The sequence below is a fragment of the Squalius cephalus genome, assembly GCF_949319135.1.
Source record: "Squalius cephalus genome assembly, chromosome: 1".
NCBI lineage: Eukaryota > Metazoa > Chordata > Actinopteri > Cypriniformes > Leuciscidae > Squalius > Squalius cephalus.
In genome coordinates, this window is record NC_137122.1 from 15203769 (window position 1) to 15225467 (window position 21699).

Below are 21699 nucleotides of genomic sequence, written 5' to 3' on the forward strand. Positions count from 1 at the left end.
TAAAGAGAAACACTGCAATAGTTGTTGTAAAATAATTTATTGAGATAATGGTTTATAAAGAAAAATATACCACACTGAACGTTGTAAGCATTTATTAAGCATATGGCAGAGTAGAGAGAAATTGAAAATGTATTAGAAAGAGCTTTGCCTAAGAAAGAGGAAAAATGCAAGCATTACCGTCTATGTGTTGTGGACGAGACGCAGAAGATACAGCGATGAAGAAAAAGGACGAAGAGTCAAAGGCTTTAAATGACCAAGTCCTATAGGGGGGTTCCAGGAGGGGATTACCAATGAACAAGTTTTAAGGAGTTTCCAAGAGGAGATTTCTGAAGATGTCCAAAAGTTGATGGACTTTAAAAAGAGCTGGAATGACATGTCCAGTCAGATGCTGATTCACCAAGGACGTCTCCGGTGCGCCTCATGAGGTTAAAAGCTTGTAAATTATTTGGTTTTGATTTACTTTTATTTTATATATCAGTACCTTTTATGTAAACTAGTTAATCTGTATTAAATAAAACAATATAAACAATTGAAATTAAAAAGCTCGCCTGCCATAAGTCTCTGTTTTACAAAAGATTGAGCTGAACTGACCATGGAGAAGTCTTCTGTGATCGAAATATTGTAAGTATGGAAATTCAAATGCTTATTATTTAGGACAGATTTGACTTACTTTACCTAACCTGAGAATAATTAAAATAAGGTTAAAGGTGTTTAAAATTACGCACCATAAAACAATTCACACACATCATTTCCCATTCCCGGCCAGAAGAAGTGTTGGCGGGCTAGCTGAATGGTTCTTGCTTGCCCCTGATGACCCGCAAGATTAAGTACACCCTTTAAAGCCTGCCCTTTGAGGCTAGAAGGTAAGACCAACTGATACCGCTTCTGTTTACTGTGTGGATCTTGTGTGACTCTTTACAGCACATGTGTCAAACTCAAGGCCTGCAGGACTATTCCGGCCCGCCACTTTATTTTCACACGCGACAGCATGTGATTGTCTTAAAATTAGGGATGTACTGAAATGTAGGCTGCCAAAAATTGCATTTTAGGTTTTTGGGACGCCGCCCCGCCCCTCTGTGTTCGGCGATCTGGTTTCACTCCGGCTCAGCTTGTTTTGTGACTGTAGCTAATGGAAAACTGATTCTTCAAATCAACATTTTTTTACAGTAGTTTTTACAACATTACTGTTGCCATTATTTTACTGTAAAAATAAAAATAAAAAAATAAAATAACAGTGCAGGTTTGGTCAGTTATAAATTTAGTCAAACATTTTTCTTTTTGATGATGAAAATTATATCATCTGATCATTTTTGTATACGCTTCCTTTGCAACAAATGATGTGTTTTGTCAACACTGTTACAAAAACCCCAAACTCACATAAAAAGCCAAGAGTCAAACTGCCCAACTAAATTAACACTGATAACCATAATGGTGATCAAACATTTACAATAAAACATCAAGATCTAAACCTCTGTTAATTCTCAAAAAGAACTGTAGACAAAGGACAGAAATAAAGTCAGTCTGGTTTGTAATAAGAGATATTTAATGTATTTTCAGTTGATTTCATCTAAAGCTGTGGTTGAAGTCATTTGTAGTTCTTGTGTTTCTCTTTTCTTAAGTGATTCTGCTCTTTAACATCAGGTGTCTTCAATAATCAAACAATCATCACACAATTAATCGATTAAGTATCGAAGTAACTCTAACACTGTGTCTGTGTTTCTTTAACACCCTGCTGATGGTTCCCATATGAACACGGTGGTAAATTTCACTGACAGCAGAAATGATGCACCCTCTCATAAACTACCCAGTTGGGTTATAATTACCAACTGCTGGTTTGCCAAACTGGAATAAACTGGATTGGTAATTTTGTCTTCTGTTCTAAGAGAAAACTTCTTGAGGTTAGTTAAGGTTTCTGCAAATCATGCTTAATAAGCTGGATCAATTCCTCTGTCGTTTATGCTGTTGTCTTCTTCTAGCACTCTTGCTCTTCTTCACTGTAGTCTTCGTCTATCTCATCTCTTTCAACACGTTCTCTTCATGCCCATGTTATCCTCTTGATAATCTCTGTGGTTGATTACAAAACATTAAGTTCAAGAACTTATCTTTCAAAACTTTTGCTCATATCATCCTGCTCTACAAAAAAGAGGAAGTCAAATTACATTTGTTTCTACATGAACTCCATTTTAACCCTTGTGTGGTGTTCACAACCCAATTTCCTCCGTGGTTTTCCCGGTCAAAAATGACCGGACTATAAAAAATAGCTTATAAATCACTCATTATACTATATTTTCACCCAATATTGGATTCAATCTTTTTGTCTACTTGTTCTCTTTCAATGAGGACTGGTTTTATATTTCTTTTTGCATCTGATTAATTGTAGGCCTCATTTATTTGAGAGTAGGCATCTAATTTTTTGAGTAAAAAAAACATTATTTTTGAATAATTTTGGAAATATTAAATAAAATATGAAGAAAATTGCCACTGTTGATCACACTAGTCTACTTTAATTTTTCACCAGGAATTTTGTTTTGAAAAACTTTTATTTTGTACAAAATGGCATATTGTCACTCTTGTGGTGTTCCCGGTCAAAAATGATCGGCCTACAAAAAATTGCTTATAAATCACTTGTTATGCAATATTATCACCAAATATTGGATTCAATCTTTTTGCCAACTTGTTCTCTTTCAATTAGGACTGGTTTTATATTTCTATTTGCATCTAATTAATTGTAGGCCTCATTTATTTGAGAGTAGGCATCTCATTTTTTGAGTAAAAAAAAAACATTATTTTTGAATAATTTTGGAAATATTAAATGAAATCTGAAGAAATTTGGCACTGTTGATCACGCTAGTCTACTTTAATTTTTTACCAGGAACTTTTTTTGAAAATCTTTTTTTGTACAAAATGGCACAGAGTTACACTTGTGGTGTTCCACTGGGCCATTGTTTCAATGGGCCATTGAAAGTGAATGGGAGAGACTGAAATTTTTTCAGGAGCATGTTCATTATGTTTATGTACACATATGTGCATGTGTGCTTGCAAACATTGAGTCCTTGAACCTGTGCATGTGTGGATACATGCATACACATGCTACCCAAACACACACACACACACACACACACACACACACATTAAAACACACAAACTATTACACACATTCTTTTTCACAGAGATAAACTTGATCCTACCCTAAACTGCATCTAATATCCATTCATCCATCTGACATTCATACTGTAGACCAGTGTTTCCCAACCCTGTTCCTGGAGGCACACCAACACTACACATTTTCCAACTCTTCCTAATTGATCACACCTGAATCAACTCATCAGCTCGTTAGTAGAGACTCCAAGACCAGAAATATATGGGTCAGATAAGGGAGACATCCAAAATGTGCACTGTTGGTGTGCCTCCAGGAGCAGGGTTGGGAAACACCGCTGTAGACACACACACACACACACACACACACACTAGGGATGGGCGATATATCGCATGCGATTGTTATGCGCATCTCATCAGTAAAGCCGGTTCCTTGATTAGTAGTAAATCGCCATCACCTGCTTTCAGATGGAGCGGCATTTACTACAAAGAGCCGTAGTTAACTGACAAGCTGAGCCAAATCACATCAATATCGCGGACGTATCGGCAGCAATAATTAATGCGATATGGCTCAGCTTGTCAGTTAACTACGGCTCTTTGTACACAGCAAAAACTCCAGTAAATTAACACTGCTGGGAGTGTATGAGTCCACACTCAAGAGTGTTAAAGTTAATGAGATAATTAAGTGATTAATTTAGTGATGATTGAACATTATTGAAGACACCTGATGTTAACAAGCAGAATCACTGAAGGAGAAAATCACTAATTGTAAGTTACCATTAAGGTGATGGGTGTTTGCTTTAGTTGGGCTCTAGGCCATCATATGCTTACTTTAGATTTTGTTTGGCTGTTGTATCTGAGTTGTAACTGCCAGTTGAACAAAGAAAAAAGTGATCTGATGGTGTTGGTTACATTATAACATTCATCATTTGAACTTGATCACTGAACTCATTAAGATCCTTCATTCTGACTTCGATTAATGTTGTTGGTTAGTGAATCTGCATAAATGGCCAGAATTTTTTATATAATTTAAAGGATTTCTTAAAAGTTTTTTTTTTTTTTAAATCGTTCTTTTAGGCACACACAGATGTCAAGATTCAGTCTATGCATCTCAACAATGGTGACGAGCAGAATATTCAATTAGGAAAAGTAAATTACATAGACAATTCAGATCATAATTTATTCATACCGCAATGCATGATGGGAGCCATTAATGAGTTGTGATTGGTGGCAGCCACTGCAACATGCTTTATTATTGTCACCATTGTTGAGATTCACAGGCTGATTATTGATGTCTGTGTTTTAAATTAATTTATCTGAATGTCTTTTGATCAGAACAATGTTTATTAAATATTTTGAATTATAAGTAAAGTACTGATAATCATAGGCTGAAGAATCACTAAACTGCTGCTAACAAGTTAAACCAAACTATCTCAATAAGTTTCCGTTTTCAGATCACAGCATGATTATGTCAACACATAACCAACACTATAAGATAACATTTTACTTTGTTCATTTAACTGTTATAAATCAATAACAGCAGACAAACAACAGTAAATATTAAAGTAAACATATAATGGTCTAGAGCCCAACTAAAGCAAACACCCATCACCTTAATGGTAACTTACAATTTGTGATTTTCTCCTTCAGTGATTCTGTTTGTTAACATCAGGTGTCTTCAATAATGCTCAATCATCACTAAATTAATCACTTAATTAACTCATTAACTTTAACACTCTTGAGTGTGGACTCATATACACTCCCAGCCCCAGGAGTGTTAATTTAACACCGCTCCATCTGAAAGCAGGTGAAGGTGATTTACTACTAATCAAGGGAACCGGCTTTACTGATGAGATGCGCATAACAATATCGTGCGATATATCGCCCATCCCTAACACACACACACACACACACACACACACACACACACACACACACACACACACACACACACACACACACACACACACACACACACACACACACAGACACACACACACAATCCATGCATGTTTCATTGAGTTATGAGTTGAAACGTCACATCCAAACAACATAGCATCACTGCTACTGCTACTTCATTGGTACGCCTGTGCAACTTTATGTGTTAGAAGTCCATGAGGAATATCTTTAGGTCAGAGTGATGGATTATGGTGATTTTTGGGCTCCTTTTAATCTTAACAGTCTCATGTAAATAATGATGTGCCATTTTCCACAATTTATGCATGCTTCATTGAGTTATGAGTTAAAACGAGACATGAGTGCTACATCTATATTCAAGGCTCTGTGTGCGCCTGTTGGGGTTTGTGTGTTACAACTCCATGAGGAATATCTTTAGATCTGATTGATGGAATATATTGAGTTTGGGCTCTTTTTAATCGTGAGCTCCTGCTGTAAATAACGATGTACCATTTTTCATGATCGATGTATGTTTCATGAAGATACAAGTAAAAAGGCCAAGTCTAAGCTACCTTGCTTGGCTACGTGAGTCTGTGGATTTTTTTTGTGTTAGAACTCCATGAGGAATATCTTTAGTTTTGAGTGATGGATTATGTTGAGTTTGGACTCATTGTAAACATCTGCTGTAAATAATGATGTGTTATTTTTCACAATCAGAGCATGTTTCATGAAGTTACGAGCAGAAATGTGTCTAAAATTCAGCATCCATATAAGGTTTACACATGGGTCTCTTGAAGGGCTTCTTTTACAAAAACCCAGAATTCATTGTTTTCTAGGGTATCTAGGGAGTATGTTACGGACAGAATTTGGCCGTTTTTTTACAGCAAGGTTTTATAACCTTTGGTTTATAAACCATGTACATAAAACATGCACACTAATGCAATTACAAAATTACACTACTGAGTAGATGAATAATAAACATTTATTCTGTATTCATAGAACACACGTAAAACAATAATGGTATTATAACAGAAGTGGCTCAAGTACAACCAATACAAAAACATTGTTTGTACAGGAAGTGAGAACAAGTGATGCATGATGCTGATAAACACACTCCCCTCCAGTATATAAACAGATAAACCAAGGCTCCGCTCCACAACGCAATATCCAGAGGTTGATATTGATCTACTGAACTGGTTTGTGTCACAAAAATACAAAACTTTGTAATAATTATTTCTGATTAATTCAGTTTCAGTATTCGTTGAGAAACAATGGCGGTCTGGACTGTCTTACTGTCTCTCTGTCTTCTCATGGCTTTGAGTGCTTCAGGTAAGAGCATTATTCAACGTTTCACATCATTACTGTTATTTTAACATGAATTGTAGCACACCTGGGACTCTGTAATGACTAATCAGAAGAATGATCTGTAAAATGTAATTAGTTGACCTTACTTAAAAAAAGTATGCAAACTCTTTGCCTCAAAAAAATTAAGCAAAGTAATCTTAAGATTAGTGAGTTAGAAAAGCTTGTTTATTTTAAGTGTGTAATACTAAATCAAGCAGTACCACTAGCACGTTTTTTTAATGTTCATGTAACATAATAGCCATGATCAGAGGTGGGAAATCCAGGGGCCAATGAGTAGAAGTCCTGCCATATGTTTATTCCACCCATGAACTCAGTCAGCTGATTTCACATCACAATACCTCAGTGAATCAGGTTATTTCATGATGATTGTAAATCCATCAACAGGTAACCATCATCACCTGATCTCATTTCACTTCAGCTTTCTTTGCTGCTGCAAATGTGTTTAACATACACACTGTCACAGCAACCAAAAAAAGATAAAAGATATAATAAGAGCTTAGAGCCCAACTAATGGAAATACTAATCACTGTTATGGTGTCTTCAAATGAAACATATTAGAGTTAAATCCCTGTTAATTCTCAATAAGAACTTCTGTAGACGTCTGACAGAAATAAAGTCAGTCTGGTTAGTAATAAGTGAAGCTGGTAATGCTGTTTGTGGAGTTGTTTAATCCTCCTCTGCTGAGATCTTCACAGATTTAATGTCTTCTTTTCTCTTCAGTTGATTTCATCTGAGACTGTGGCTGAAATTACTCCATATTTAATATACACAGATTTTTTGGCTGCGATAAGGTCCAGTTCTGGTTTATTTCTTTGCTCTTGGCTGACATGTGGAATTGCTATGCAGAGGTGTAAAGTCCAGGTTCAGAAAGTAAAAGTCCTCCTCAGTATTTTGTTCCAATCACCTGGATTTGCTAATTCAGACAGGAGAGAGAACTAATTAGTGAAATCAGCTGACTGCAGGGCCGCAGGAAGTGGGGGCAAATGCACCGCATATGTTTGTTCATTAAAATTTATATATTTTTAGCATTTAGTCATTTATTTGTAATAAACCCTTTAAGTGGGCTATTTAAAAATTGTTATTTATATGTTAAATTATCTTTTTAAAACATAAGCGCAGAGTGTTATGTAGGCTAATATTGTGTGTGTGTGTCAGAATTTGTCAGCAGCTGCTCAAAAAAAAAAAAAAAAAAAATCCCAGTCAAAAACCTTACTGTCAGTGTTTTGTAAGGAACAGGCACATATGTCAAATATAGCAGGAGACATTTTAATTGTTTACTAATAAAACAGTTATTTTTTATGTCAGTGTCTGTCGGCTAGACAGATTAAGTTGACGACTCGCGATCTTCGCAGCGCCAGAGAGAAATGCACATTTCATACGAATTAGGCTACATAAGCAGCGCAGTTTATTTTGTTTTGAATTGTTCTGCTTAAAAGTAGACATTTCAAGCTATCTATATTTCTCAGGTCTCTGAGGCAATAGGCTACCTTATAGGCTTACGCTGAGTTTCGGTTCATTTATGAGACGAGCTCCAGGTTCGCCAGCGCCTCCGTGTCCTGATTATTTATTTTCTAATATCCTATATTTAGGCTACTTCTTATATATTAAATCCAGACAATTTGTTGTTGAAACATCGATTAAAATTAAGATACAATTGATACAAAACAAAATTAAATTTAAAGACAGGCTTTGTGCTTTCAGTTTGAGGTCTCTGTGAAAGTTTTAAAACATTATTTTAGTGCTGCTTTAGAGCACTCACGTCCGTAGCGAAAACTGTCTGTATCTTTTTTTTTTTTTGTGAAATAAATTTCTAAAAAAAGTGCGACTTAGTCCAGTGCGACTTAGGCTATATATGTTTTTTTCTTCCTCGTGGCGCATTTTTTTGACTGATATGCGACTCTGGAGCGACGTATAAAATAGGCTATGGTAAGTTATTTATTCTTTTTGTGCAAATGTCCCATAAAGTCCCATTCTTTAAGGATTAATTTATGTCCCGTTCACCGGTCCATTGCATTACGAATAAAAGCAGAAATAAAGTCAAAAATGTGATGTGCAGTCAGGTGGTTTGATTGTGTGCGCGTTTTTTGAGAGTTTTAAAGTCTTGATTGATACTGTTTCTTATTCAAAAGTGGTGACGCCCCCCACTTTTTTTTTTTTTTTTGTTAAGTAAAGGGGGACAGAACTTGTGTGTCAACAATTTTGGTGTAAACAAATGTATTATAAAAGGCCTATAAAATTCCTAAAAAGGTGGGTCGCGGCTTGATGACCATGGGGAAATGTGGGTCCCATAGCCAAACTATTCAAAACATCATTCAATGTTGTGATAATTGTAATTAATAATCACAATTACAATTTCAAGGGAATAATCAACAATTATCATTTTTGTCATAATCGTTCAGTCCTACCTATTAAAATAAAATGTGAATGCATTTGACATTAATTTGTTTTACTTGTTTTTTTATATCCACACAGCAAAATCCCCAGTGTTAAATTAACACTCCTCAGTGTTTATATGTGTCCACACTACAGGGTGTTAAAAATTAACACTGAAGCAGTGTTGAAGTTAATGAGATAATTAAGTTAACACTGAAGCAGTGTTGAAGTTAATGAGATAATTAAGTGATTAATTAAGTGATGATTGGCCATTAGTGGTGACACCTGATGTTAATAAGCAGAATCACTGACGAAAAAAAAAAAAACAATAACAGAAAAAAGAGAAACACAAGAACTACGACTGACTTCGAGTCATTACACATTGTTGCACTTATTATTACCAGTTTGACTTTATTTTTGTCATACATCGACAAAAGTTCTTGAGATTCAACAGAAGTTTAGACAGTAATGTTTTATGGAATTTTTCTTTTCAAGTTACCATTATGGTGGTCAGTGTTTGCTTTAGTTGGGCTCTTGACACTTTTCATTTTTTAATATTAGTTTTTCTCTGGTTGCTACAACTCTGTGTTTATAAAGCACACTTGTTACTGCAAGAGAAAACATGACCTGCTCACAATATGTTTTGATGATAAAAACATTATCATGTAGTGTCCTGATTCACTGATGTCATTCAGAGTCTAAATTTTTGACTATATGCTTGATGTCTTGTTTTAGTATTGGTGATTGTAGCTCTGAGATTCTACAGTTTGAGATCCAACAGCAATATGAAACATTTTGAAAATACTTTGAGCAACGAAGTTATTGTGTTTAAACGCACAGACATCAATAATCAGCATATGAATCTCAACAATGGTGACAATAAACAAACTAGTGACGAACAGATCAACTCTGAACATCACAAAACAAGCAAAGTCAGAACAAAACAATAGCAAAATAAAAGCCAACAGAAAAAACAATGAAAATTACAGGACAATTCAGCTGCATAATTTATTCATGCTGCAATGCATGATGTCAGCCATTGATGCGTTCTGATTGGTGGCTCCCATCATGCATTGCAACATTAAGCATTTGTTTGATTGTCACCATTGTTGAGATTCATATGTAGATTCTTGATGCCAGTGTGTGATTTTAAAGTTTCAGATCTTTAAAACATTGCTGGAAGTAACTACTTTAGTGAAAAATTAATAAAAGAATTAGATAATCAGTTTATAATGCTGGGTGACATTATTGAATCAGGTCACTAGTAATTTCATCATTGAAACATAACCAGGGCTGAATTTCCAAAAGCATCTTAAACTTAACTTGATTGTAGACCAACTGCAACAAATGGTCTATACGATCAAATTAGGCTTGCAATGTTGTCAGGAAACACAGCCAAAGTCATAGTTTCTCTTGCCACAACACATATGCTTTATAAGCACAGAGTTGGAGCAGCCAGAGAAATACTAATGTTAAAAATGAAAGGGTCAAGAGCCCAACTAAAGCAACCACTGACCACCATAATGGTGACATGAAACGAAACATTCCATAAAACATTACCATCTAAACTTCTGTTAAATCTAAATAAGACCGTGTGTAGATGTATGACAGAAATAGTCAAACTGGTAAAATAATACGTGCAATAATGGCTCGAAGTCAGTAGTTCTTGTGTTTCTCTTTTTTCTGTTCTTGTTTCTCTTTCCTTCTGTGATTCTGCTTGTTATCATCAGGTGTCACCACTAATGGCCAATCATCACTTAATTAATCACTTAATTATCTCATTAACTTCAACACTGCTTCAGTGTTAACTTAATTATCTCATTAACTTCACCGCTGCTTCAGTGTTAACTTAAATAACTCATTAACTTCAACACTGCTTCAGTGTTAATTTTTAACACCCTGTAGTGTGGACACATATAAACACTGAGGAGTTAATTTAACACTGGGGATTTTGCTGTGCATAATTAATTGATACCTGATTACCTTACAAGAATTTTTGGCTAAAAAGTCACTGAATCGATTTCAAGTCAATGAATCATTTCTGATCGTATCGTTCTAAATGAACCAAAATCGTCCTTGAATCGTATCGACAACCATGAATCGCGAATCGAATCGAATCGTTGTAAAAACGAATCGTTACACCCCTACTAAATACTCATTATTCAAGTTCACTTAAATTAAAGAAACCAATTTCTGAGTTAGGTTTACTTTATTAATTATAGCAGCACTATCCTTGTACAGCATAATATTTAGAATTTCTTAATTATACAAAAATTATAGTTTCCATTATACAAAAAAAAAATATATATATATATATATTTTTATTTTTGTATTTTTTTTTTGACACATTGACATCAAGAATCAGCCTGTGAATCTCAACAATTGTGACAATTATAAAGCATGTTGCAGTGCATTCTGGGTGCAACCAATCAAAACTCATTAATGGCTCCCATCATGCATTGCTGCATGAATAAATAATGAGCTTATGATCAGAGGTAATCTGTTTGTCACCATTGCTGGGATTCATACACTAAGTCTTGATGTCTGCGTGTGCCAACATAAAAAAAAAAAAAAAAACGTTTTTTTTTTTTTATTATTATTTATTTGATTATTTGGATTTCATTGAAATGGCTTAAAATATTATGCTGTACCAGGACAGTGCAGCTACAATTAATAACGTGAACCTAACTGTCAATCAGTTCAAATGATTGTGAAATAATGATTATGTTAAAACACAACCAACACCATCAGATCACCTTTTCTCATTGTTCATCTGGCTGTTATAACTCAGGTACAGCAGCCAAACAAACTCTAAAATTAATGATCAAGAGTGGGTCAAGAGCCCAACTAAAACAAACACTGATCAACACAATGGTGGCTTAAAATTACGGTTTTCTCCTTCAGCCAATAGTAGGTCATAAACTTACTTCTTCTAAATGAATCCAGCTCAAGTTGACTGAGCTGGTAAGATTTTTCAACCTCAAAGTACAAGTAACTTACTAAAAGTGAGTGTTAATAGCAGGTTGAAAAAAATGAGGTGAATAAGGTGAATTTACTATTTTTATTTAAATAACATGTTTGCATTTGCAGTCGTAGTAGAATAGCAGTACCACTACTACTGCTGCTGCTATTAGCAGTTCTGTTTTAAAAATGTAATATTTCTTTCTTTTTAAGTGGAAGCGAGGCCTGTTAGAAGTACAAATTGTGGCGGTAAGGCATCTCTTGTCTTCTACTTCAGTGTGTATACAGTCCAAAAGTCCAAAACCTTTACATTTCTCTATCTTAACAAGTGTGTGTGATACCTGATGATCATGTTCTCCAGCATGCTTTAAAAATATTCTAAAGAGCATCTTGGAAACAAGAAAATTTGACTGAAAAACAGGTTTGCATGATTAATGTAAACAAAAACTTAAAAATACTTATTTGATTAGTGCAAAATCTTCAATGTCTTTTCACATCATGATATTTCTCTTTTTAAAAACAATGTTTAATCTTTTGTTTATTTAAGGTACACTATGTAGCTTTTTTTGTTTAAAATATACAATTTTAAGTAATGAGTCAATACATCATCAATCCTTCTTACAAAACATGATTCACTGATTCACTATGGTAAGCCTGTTATAAGTGTTTATATTTTAGACCTGTCGGAATGGTTTTCATGGGGAATTGCGTACATACATCACTCGCCTGTGCGTGTCTCGTCATATACGTAAATAGAGAAGAGTTGCTCCGGCTACTTTGCCATGGTGTGTGAGTGGCAGGGGTTAGGTTGCCTTTTTGTGTTTTAACTGGTAAAGGGATAAAAATTACATAGTGTACCTTAAAATTATTAATTTAATTACATGAAAGGTCATCAATGGTAAAAAAGAAATAAAAAATAATAACACACCAAACTTCCCTTTAACAGTCTGTTCATTGGGATGGTCTGCCTATGGATGCAGATGCTTCAGGTTTTTCAATTATGCTCTCTCGTGGATTGATGCCGAGGTATGATACATTCAGCTTATAATATGACAAAAAAAAGAATCATGTAAGTATATTCTTGGATGACAACTGTCAATTATCACAAGAAAATAATTTATTTATATATATATATATATATATATATATATATATATATATATATATACATACATACATACAGTATAAGCAGAACCTTTTCTACAAAAGTAGTCCCTCCTCAAAAGGCAGATTTTAGACTTCATGGGTAAAATAATACATTTGAAAGCATGTAACAGATTTTGGAAAATAAATTATTATTTCTTTTAATAAATAGTGGTGTTTGTTCATGTCTCTGCCTCTACAGAAATTCTGTTTGTCCTATGGTGGGAACCTTGCTTCTGTGCACAGCCTGTGGGAGTTTTATTTTATACAGAATCTTGTCAGATCCGCAACCCCAACGAGTGGCTTTTTCTGGATCGGAGGCCATGATGCTGTTCATGTATGCAATTATTTTTTTGATCATGCTTTTTGTGCTACTGGGCATTACGTTACATTAAAACAAATTTTACATTAAAACATTTTTCAAAATGCATGAAGATAGATGTGTTTTAATAATTATAATTTTTTTGGTCCTCCGAATAGTTAGTTTAGTATGGAAGCTTGTTTCCGCCACAAAATAAAAAAAAAATTAAATGATAATTGCAACTTTTTATCTCACAATTGCGAGTTTACATCTCGCAATCCTGACTTAATTTCTCAGAATTGCGAGATATAAAGTCGCAATTGCGCGTTATAAAGTCAGAATTCTGACTTTTTTTCTCGCAATTGCGACTTCATATCACGCAATTCTGACTTTATAACACGCAATTGCAGGTTTATATCTCGCAATTCTGACATATTTTCTCAGAATTGTGAGATATAAACTCACAATTGTGAGATATAAAGTCCAATTCTAAAAAGACAGACTTTTTTTTTTTTTTTTACCTCAGAATAGTTTATCTCACAATTCTGACTTTATAACACGCAATTGCGACTTTATATCATGCAATTCTGACTTTATATCTCGCAATTCTGAGAAATAAAGTCAGAATTCTGACTTTATAACACGCAATTCTGACTTTATTTCATGCCATTCTGACTTTATATCTCGCAATTCTGAGAAATAAAGTCAGAATTGCAAGATGTAAACTCGCAATTGTGAGATAAAAAGTAAAAAGCAATTATCTTTTGAAATGTTTTATTCTGTAGCGGAAACAAGCTTCCATAGTTTAGGGCATTGGCAACCATGAGATGGGCACCGCTCACCATGATCATGTCATACTCGAGTGTTTGTATTGTGAAACTTGATGTGAAAAAGATGCTGATATGATAATTGAGTAATTTAGCCCTGCCTTAAAAAAATGTCACATTCTTTACTGATACCCTTTCTGTGAAATAATTTCTATTCATTTCTGTTTAGATTTCTGACATTTTTAAAGTGGAGATGGGGTTAGGGTTCATAAGGAATCATCTTTTAGATGAATAAAGATTAAATTAAGCTTTGTAAGCTGTGGACATAAACACAACTCTGTTCACAGGAGGGACATTGGCTCTGGAGTGATGGATCCCAAATGTCCTATAAAATATGGGCGTCTGGACAGCCCAATAACTATAATGGAAAAGAGAACTGCCTTGAGATGAACTACTGTAAGATACTGCTGTTAATGCTCATAAACTATCTAAAAAACTAAATACTTTCTTTTTTTTTCATTATACAAATGATTAAAACAAATATTTTGTTCTATCTTGCAACAGATGGCAACTGGTATGATTACGAATGTTCTACAAAGAATAATTTTGTGTGTGCGTACTGAACCAGCATGTGAAAAATCAATGTAGACGAAACAATCTACTTTGATTCATTTACTTCCCTTTAGAAATGTTCAATGGAGGTAATAAATGCGTTTTAAAGACGGTTAATTGTGTTTGTTTGATTGTGTTTTGTGAGTGATCAGTTAATGACTCAGTGACACCTGTTAAACACCATTTTATAATTTGGGTATCTGTAACACTTCCCAGTGTACAATTCACACAGGGGGTTGCACATTTAAAGTGTATTTATTCTGCAAAACAGGAGTTAAACGTTTTAGTTGCAGCTCTCGTGGTTATCACACACCATCACTCACAGGGAAGTCTCCCACTAAGCAAAATGATGTCCGAAAGACGTCTTTTCAACGTCTTTGTCACAAAAATCGGACGTTGAAAAGACGTCCACTGAGGGTCTAGAATGAAAGTTGATATGACGTCTTTTTTCGACGTGTTCTGCACGTCCGATATAGACGTTCATCGAACCTTCGTACAAGGTTAAACACTAGTTCATATGTGGGCATTGTGGACATATTTCAACATCATTTATTGTCTTATTTAGACATAATTACTTTGACTATTGCTGTCAGATGATCTTAGTGAGAATTAACAGAGGTTGATGTTGATATTTGTTTAATTTGAAGTGTCACCATTGTGGTGATCAGTGTTTGCTTTAGTTGGGCTCTTGGTCCCTTTTCTTTATACTTTAATTTTCCTTTGACTGCTGTAACAGTGTGTTTGTGTAACACAATTGTTGTGGCAAAGAAAGCCTAGAAAAAGTTTGAGTGTTATCAGCTCAATGTTGATAATGACATAATCATCACAAAATGGGCATCTAATATTGTTTAAAGTTTTGTATTTATATTTGGGATTAATAACCACCATCCTTGTGGTACTGCAATATTGGTGCCAAAAGCATTAAAGTTATAACTTATTTGGTGGATAATGTGCACATGTTTTGAGCAAGAGTAACATATAGTCACACACAGACATCAAGATTTTGGATATGAATCACAACAACGGTGACAATCAAAACAAAAAAGCTTGAGAATCAAGAATGAGTTTTGTACTATGAAAGCTACCCATCATGCATTGCAGGATGAAGCTTTTTTTTTTTTTTTTTTTTTTTCACCGTTGTTGTGAATCATATGCAAAATCTTGATGTCTGTGTGTGACTATTTGATACATTTGCTGAAAACATCATGTGCACATGATTTTTATCCACCTTCAAATAAGTTATAACTTTAATGCTTTTGGCACCAATATTGCAGTTCCACAAGGATGGTTGTTATTAATCCCAAATATAAACACAAAACTTTAAACAATATTAGATGCCCATTTTGTGATGATTATGTCATCATCAACATTGAGCTGATAACACTCAAACTTTTTCTCAGCATTCTCTGCCACAACAATTGTGTTACACAAACACACTGTTACAGCAGTCAAAGAAAAGCTAAAGTATAAAGAAAGGGGACCAAGAGCCCAACTAAAGCAAACACGGATCGCCACAATGGTGACACTTCAAATTAAACAAATATCAACATCTAAACCTCTGTTAATTCTCACTAAGATCATCTGACAGCAATAGTCAAAGTAATTATGTCTAAATGAGACAATAAATGATGTTGAAATATGTCCACAATGCCCACATATGAACTAGCGTTTAACCTTGTACGAAGGTTCGATGAACGTCTATATCGGACGTGCAGAACACGTCGAAAAAAGACGTCATATCAACTTTCATTCTAGACCCTCAGTGGACGTCTTTTCAACGTCCGATTTGACGTTGAAAAGACGTCTTTCGGACATCATTTTGCTTAGTGGGCTCGCTCTCTATAACTCACGCGAGACTTTACACAACACGTTTTAAACATTACATTATAGTTAGGGAAAGTTAGGATTTTTTTTTGCCAATCTGCAAAAAAAATTCTTACCAATAGCTTTTTTTACCATGTGTTCCTATAGGTGTCTTATTATGGCAAGCCGTTTTAACATTTAATCATTTCAACCGACTAGTAGCTATTTTCATGCTACTAGTACTTATTTTTTAGATACTAGTATCTATTCCATTAAGTACTAGTACTTATTCATTAGCTACTAGTGCTTTTTCTTTAGGTACTAGTGCCTATTCTTTAGATACTAGTGCTTATTCTTTAGGTACTAGTACTTATTCAATAGATACTAGTACTTATTCATTAGATACTAGTACTTATTCATTAGATACTAGTACCTATTAAATAGATACTAGTACTTATTCATTAGATACTAGTACTTATTCATTAGATACTAGTTCTTATTTATTAGATACTAGTACTTATTCATTAGTTACTAGTACTTATTATTAGATACTAGTACTTATTCATTTGATACTAGTACCTATTAAATAGATACTAGTACTTATTCATTAGATACTAGTACTTATTCAAATAGTGACTAGTAACTATTCTTTTGTTACTAGTAACAATTTTTTTTATTTGCCATTGACTTCTATGGGGATCTGTCATTTAGATATCAACTATTCAGTTCTGACTAGTATGTATTCCAATTGTGACTAGTACGTATATATTAGATACTAGTAGCTATTAATTAGGTACTAGTACTTGTTTTTTAGATACTAGTACCTATTTTTTAGATACTAGTATGTATTCAATAAATACTAGTACTAAGTCATTAGATACTAGTACCTATTAAATAGATACTAGTACCTATTAAATAGATACTAGTACTTATTCATTAGATACTAGTACTTATTCAATAGATACTAGTACTTATTCTTTAGATACTAGTATTTATTCATTAGATACTAGTACCTATTAATTAGATACTAGTACTTATAAATTAGCTACTAGTACTTATTCAATAGATACTAGTACCTATTTATTAGATACTAGTATTTATTCCAAATGTTACTAGTACAATTTTTTATTTTACTAGTCACAACTGCTTTTTTACTCGTCTTATGTTAAGACTAGTCAGAACGGCCACTGGAGAGTTCAATTAAAAATCTTACTAGTAAAATAAAAAATTGTACTAGTAACATTTGGAATAAATACTAGTATCTAATAAATAGGTACTAGTATCTATTGAATAAGTACTAGTAGCTAATTTATAAGTACTAGTATCTAATTAATAGGTACTAGTATCTAATGAATAAATACTAGTATCTAAAGAATAAGTACTAGTATCTATTGAATAAGTACTAGTATCTAATGAATAAGTACTAGTATCTATTTAATAGGTACTAGTATCTATTTAATAGGTACTAGTATCTAATGACTTAGTACTAGTATTTATTGAATACATACTAGTATCTAAAAAATAGGTACTAGTATCTAAAAAACAAGTACTAGTACCTAATTAATAGCTACTAGTATCTAATATATACGTACTAGTCACAATTGGAATACATACTAGTCAGAACTGAATAGTTGATATCTAAATGACAGATCCCCATAGAAGTCAATGGCAAATAAAAAAAATTGTTACTAGTAACAAAAGAATAGTTACTAGTCACTATTTGAATAAGTACTAGTATCTAATGAATAAGTACTAGTATCTATTTAATAGGTACTAGTATCAAATGAATAAGTACTAGTATCTAATAATAAGTACTAGTAACTAATGAATAAGTACTAGTATCTAATAAATAAGAACTAGTATCTAATGAATAAGTACTAGTATCTAATGAATAAGTACTAGTATCTATTTAATAGGTACTAGTATCTAATGAATAAGTACTAGTATCTAATGAATAAGTACTAGTATCTATTGAATAAGTACTAGTACCTAAAGAATAAGCACTAGTATCTAAAGAATAGGCACTAGTACCTAAAGAAAAAGCACTAGTAGCTAATGAATAAGTACTAGTACTTAATGGAATAGATACTAGTATCTAAAAAATAAGTACTAGTAGCATGAAAATAGCTACTAGTCGGTTGAAATGATTAAATGTTAAAACGGCTTGCCATAGTCTTGTAACACCTCCCAATTTATCCACGGCCAAATCCTCGGGAAACGCCTGGAGAGGCAATCAAAGTTGGGGTGCCCAGACGTCCTGGGTAAAAATAATGAATTTAATTTTTTTTTTTTTTTTCAATATTACCCTTTGAGATGTCTAACTAGGGGTTTTTAGGGGTGCCGAATCTATCCCAGCCATTAGTTTTGACTAAAAATTACTCCAAGTCCATACAAAAACCACATAAAAATGGTTTTATTGAACAGTTACAAAACAAAACTTACTAAATCGGTTTAAGGCCAGACACTACAGGTGAATAGAGTCAAATTTTTAACTAGCAGATATCACCATGAAACTTTCCCAGTTGATTACCTATTAAGATGAGAAAAAAATGTATTACAAGTTTTCTGTAATCTAATTTTTAAATATGCAAATTAGACAATATCTAATTAAATATGCGCTAATTTGCATATCTTTTAAAAAACGAAATCTGAGTATTGGACAAAGCCAGGTTAAAAATTATTTCCAACTGTCAGATCCAAATATGGTAATTTCCTTTTTATCAGCAACCAATTGTGAAAGTAAAAGGGCTGAATGCGCAATCTCATTGGCTGATGATAAATCTTTAAAGGCCATTTTCTCAAAATGACTTTTCTCTCATTCTCCAAGTCCGAAATCTCCACTTCAGTAGCACCTATATACACCAAACTCTCCAGTCTTGTACCTATTTATATTATGAAGACATATACAGAGGGATTTGTAAATATATTATTCCTAGCCTGATTTATATTACATTTTATTCCGAAAAAACATGGCGAAAACATTTTTTTACGGCTATTGACAGTATTTTCGGATTTACAGGATAACAAAAGATATCCATAAATCCCTCAGTAATTTTTTTCCCATCTAATATGTGAACACAATGAAAAAATATTTTTTAACCTGGCTTTATCCAATACTCAGATTTTTTTAATTAGATATAGCCTAATTTGCATATTTAAAAATTAGATTACAGAAAACTTGTAATACATTTTTTTCTCATCTTAATATAGGTAACCAACTGGGAAAGTTTCATGGTGATATCTGCACTGGAAAAATGGCAATGGGCAGATTGTTGAATTTGCACAAATGCATTTCGTATTTCCTACATGATTATTTTATGTTTCTCATCTAAACATATTTTAGTCTTGTGCCATTCATTTAATGCTGAAGGATGTTCAACCTTTTAGAAATAATCATGTTTAAATTAAAGAAATTAGTTATGCTTTCTCTGGAAACTCCGCCCCCTGCAAACACTCAAAGGAAAAACAGTTAACTTCTCTGCTGTTGCCTGCTGGCCAGTCCGCCATTTTCTCTCTCGCTTTGGAAGGTGGAAGCTGCAAGTTATCGTGGTGGAACACTAAAGCCTGAAGGTAATTAACATTTTGAACTGAAATGCCATTGAGAAACAGTTAGTAGTCCGTTTGAACGTATTTTCACTGAGGTAACGTTTTTATGTAAGTTACCTTACTTATTTTATGGAAAGGCAAAAGTTAGTGTGAATGTTTAACGGTGGTTAACGGTAACAGTAACCCCTGTTTAATATATCATGACTTGTATTAACGTTTTTCAAATTCTGTACAGTCCTTACGGCATATGTATTCGTATTTTATTCTGTGTATGACAACTAATTCGCGTCAGGGAGGGATGGCGCCAAATACTTTTGGGTGGGGGAGGGGATATTACTTACAGAACGTTAAAAGGCCGTCTGGCTGAACTGTATATCTTTTAAACTTGATCACAAAGAAAATACTTGTTATTCTCCGTTTATTGCAAATTCTCTTTCAAAGAAAGTCATGTCACTCGGCGCCTTAATTGACCCTTCGCAGGGAGCTTGATTGACAGGTGATCTGACCAATCATACTTCGCCATTCGCCATTTTGTCCGACAAAGCAGTCAGGAGAGTTAGTAGATTAACATGGGAGGATTTGAACTTGAAAATCGGAGTGTACTGACTACTTTCCGTGGTTAAAACAACATTCCTTCTTATGTTTGTTAATGTTTATTTGAGGCTATAAATTAACTAGAAGGAAGAGATGATCGGTTCACGAGCAGCTTTAACTGATGCTCTACAGCAGGGGTCGGCAAGTAACTTTGGCCGCGGGCCAATATTTTTTTTAGCCAGTAGATGGCGGGCCAGCTACACAGAGTAGGCCTATGGATACAAATTAAATACTCTTATATAGGCCTATGATCGCGGAATATGATGGGTCCGTCACCGTCCGTGGATCATTCGTTCAATCGTTTTTTCAAATTAAAACCAAAAATAAAAAGATGAAAAACGACTTGTTTTTCCATTCCTGAACTTAAATGAAAAAACGAATAATGACGGGTTTTCTGATTTTCTGATTGTGCTCAGATCAAAAATAGAAAAAAATAATTACTGGATTAGACTAATTTTAATTTTGATTTTTAATTTAACACCTTTTAAACAGATCAAATACTATTGTGGTAACAGATTACAGCCATTTTAATAAAGGTGTGAATAGCAATCATGCCTCATTCGCTTACAGTCCGACTTTTTAATTTTATTCCTTTTTTATTATTATTATTTATTCGGGACACACACATACACACCTATGGTTTAAGGAGGTCTGCGCGGGACTGTTTTTTTTTTTTTCCGTCCCGCTCCCACAAGGTTCTATTCAGCAACCGCTTAAAATACACTCGATGTTCACCCGCTTTATTTCCCGACCTGACGGGTCCGCAAAATTTAGATCTCGTTTCCATAATCTCACATTCAAATGTCTCTAAAAGAAAGTCTCAGAAAGAAGGAGATTAAGTAGCCTATAATAATTATAAATGCTATACAAAAATTGTGTTCGTGTCAATATAAATATTAGGCTATTTTAACATTATACTGTCAGCAGAGAAAAAAAAATGCCACAGAAAAAAATTATGAAATATAAATAACAAATTATAGGACAAAGCCTATAATCACTAAAATTTCTAAGCAACATAAACGAAAATCATATTGCCCTACTGACAAATGAAGTAGGCTATTTTCTGCCGAACTATTTCAAACATCCTTGCAAAAAAAAGAATGTTGTTGACTGACAATGGTTTAAGTACCAAACAGCTTATCAGAGCTAGGTGTACAGGCGGTCAGAATGAAGTGCGGATACGCTGTTAAAATATGTCGGGAGTTGGCTATTGTTAGTCAGACCGCCCGCTCCGTCCAAAGT

At 33.9% G+C, this 21699-nt stretch overlaps 2 protein-coding genes across 2 annotated transcripts in view; both read left to right on the forward strand.

Annotated features, from left to right (window-relative positions):
• The window catches only part of LOC307163812 (uncharacterized protein), a 213468-nt gene that overhangs the window by 97064 nt on the left and 94705 nt on the right, over nt 1-21699 (forward strand). The gene's annotated exons all lie outside the window — the stretch shown is intronic.
• LOC307163889 (galactose-specific lectin nattectin-like) lies at nt 6148-14629 on the forward strand. The gene is made up of 7 exons (XM_079880200.1): nt 6148-6165; nt 6242-6321; nt 11905-11940; nt 12638-12717; nt 13037-13171; nt 14250-14358; nt 14467-14629. Exons 2-7 carry the CDS (start codon nt 6264-6266, stop codon nt 14523-14525), a joined length of 477 nt encoding a protein of 158 aa, XP_079736326.1. The 5' UTR covers nt 6148-6165; nt 6242-6263; the 3' UTR covers nt 14526-14629.

Bases quoted from the DNA above. Each gene is read 5' to 3' on its own strand.
- LOC307163889 (XM_079880200.1), top strand. From the start codon at position 6,264: ATGGCGGTCTGGACTGTCTTACTGTCTCTCTGTCTTCTCATGGCTTTG. The intron at 6,322-11,904 runs GTAAGAGCATTA...TTTCTTTTTAAG, and splicing joins CATGGCTTTGAGTGCTTCAG to TGGAAGCGAGGCCTGTTAGA. The intron at 12,718-13,036 runs GTATGATACATT...CTGCCTCTACAG, and splicing joins TCTCGTGGATTGATGCCGAG to AAATTCTGTTTGTCCTATGG.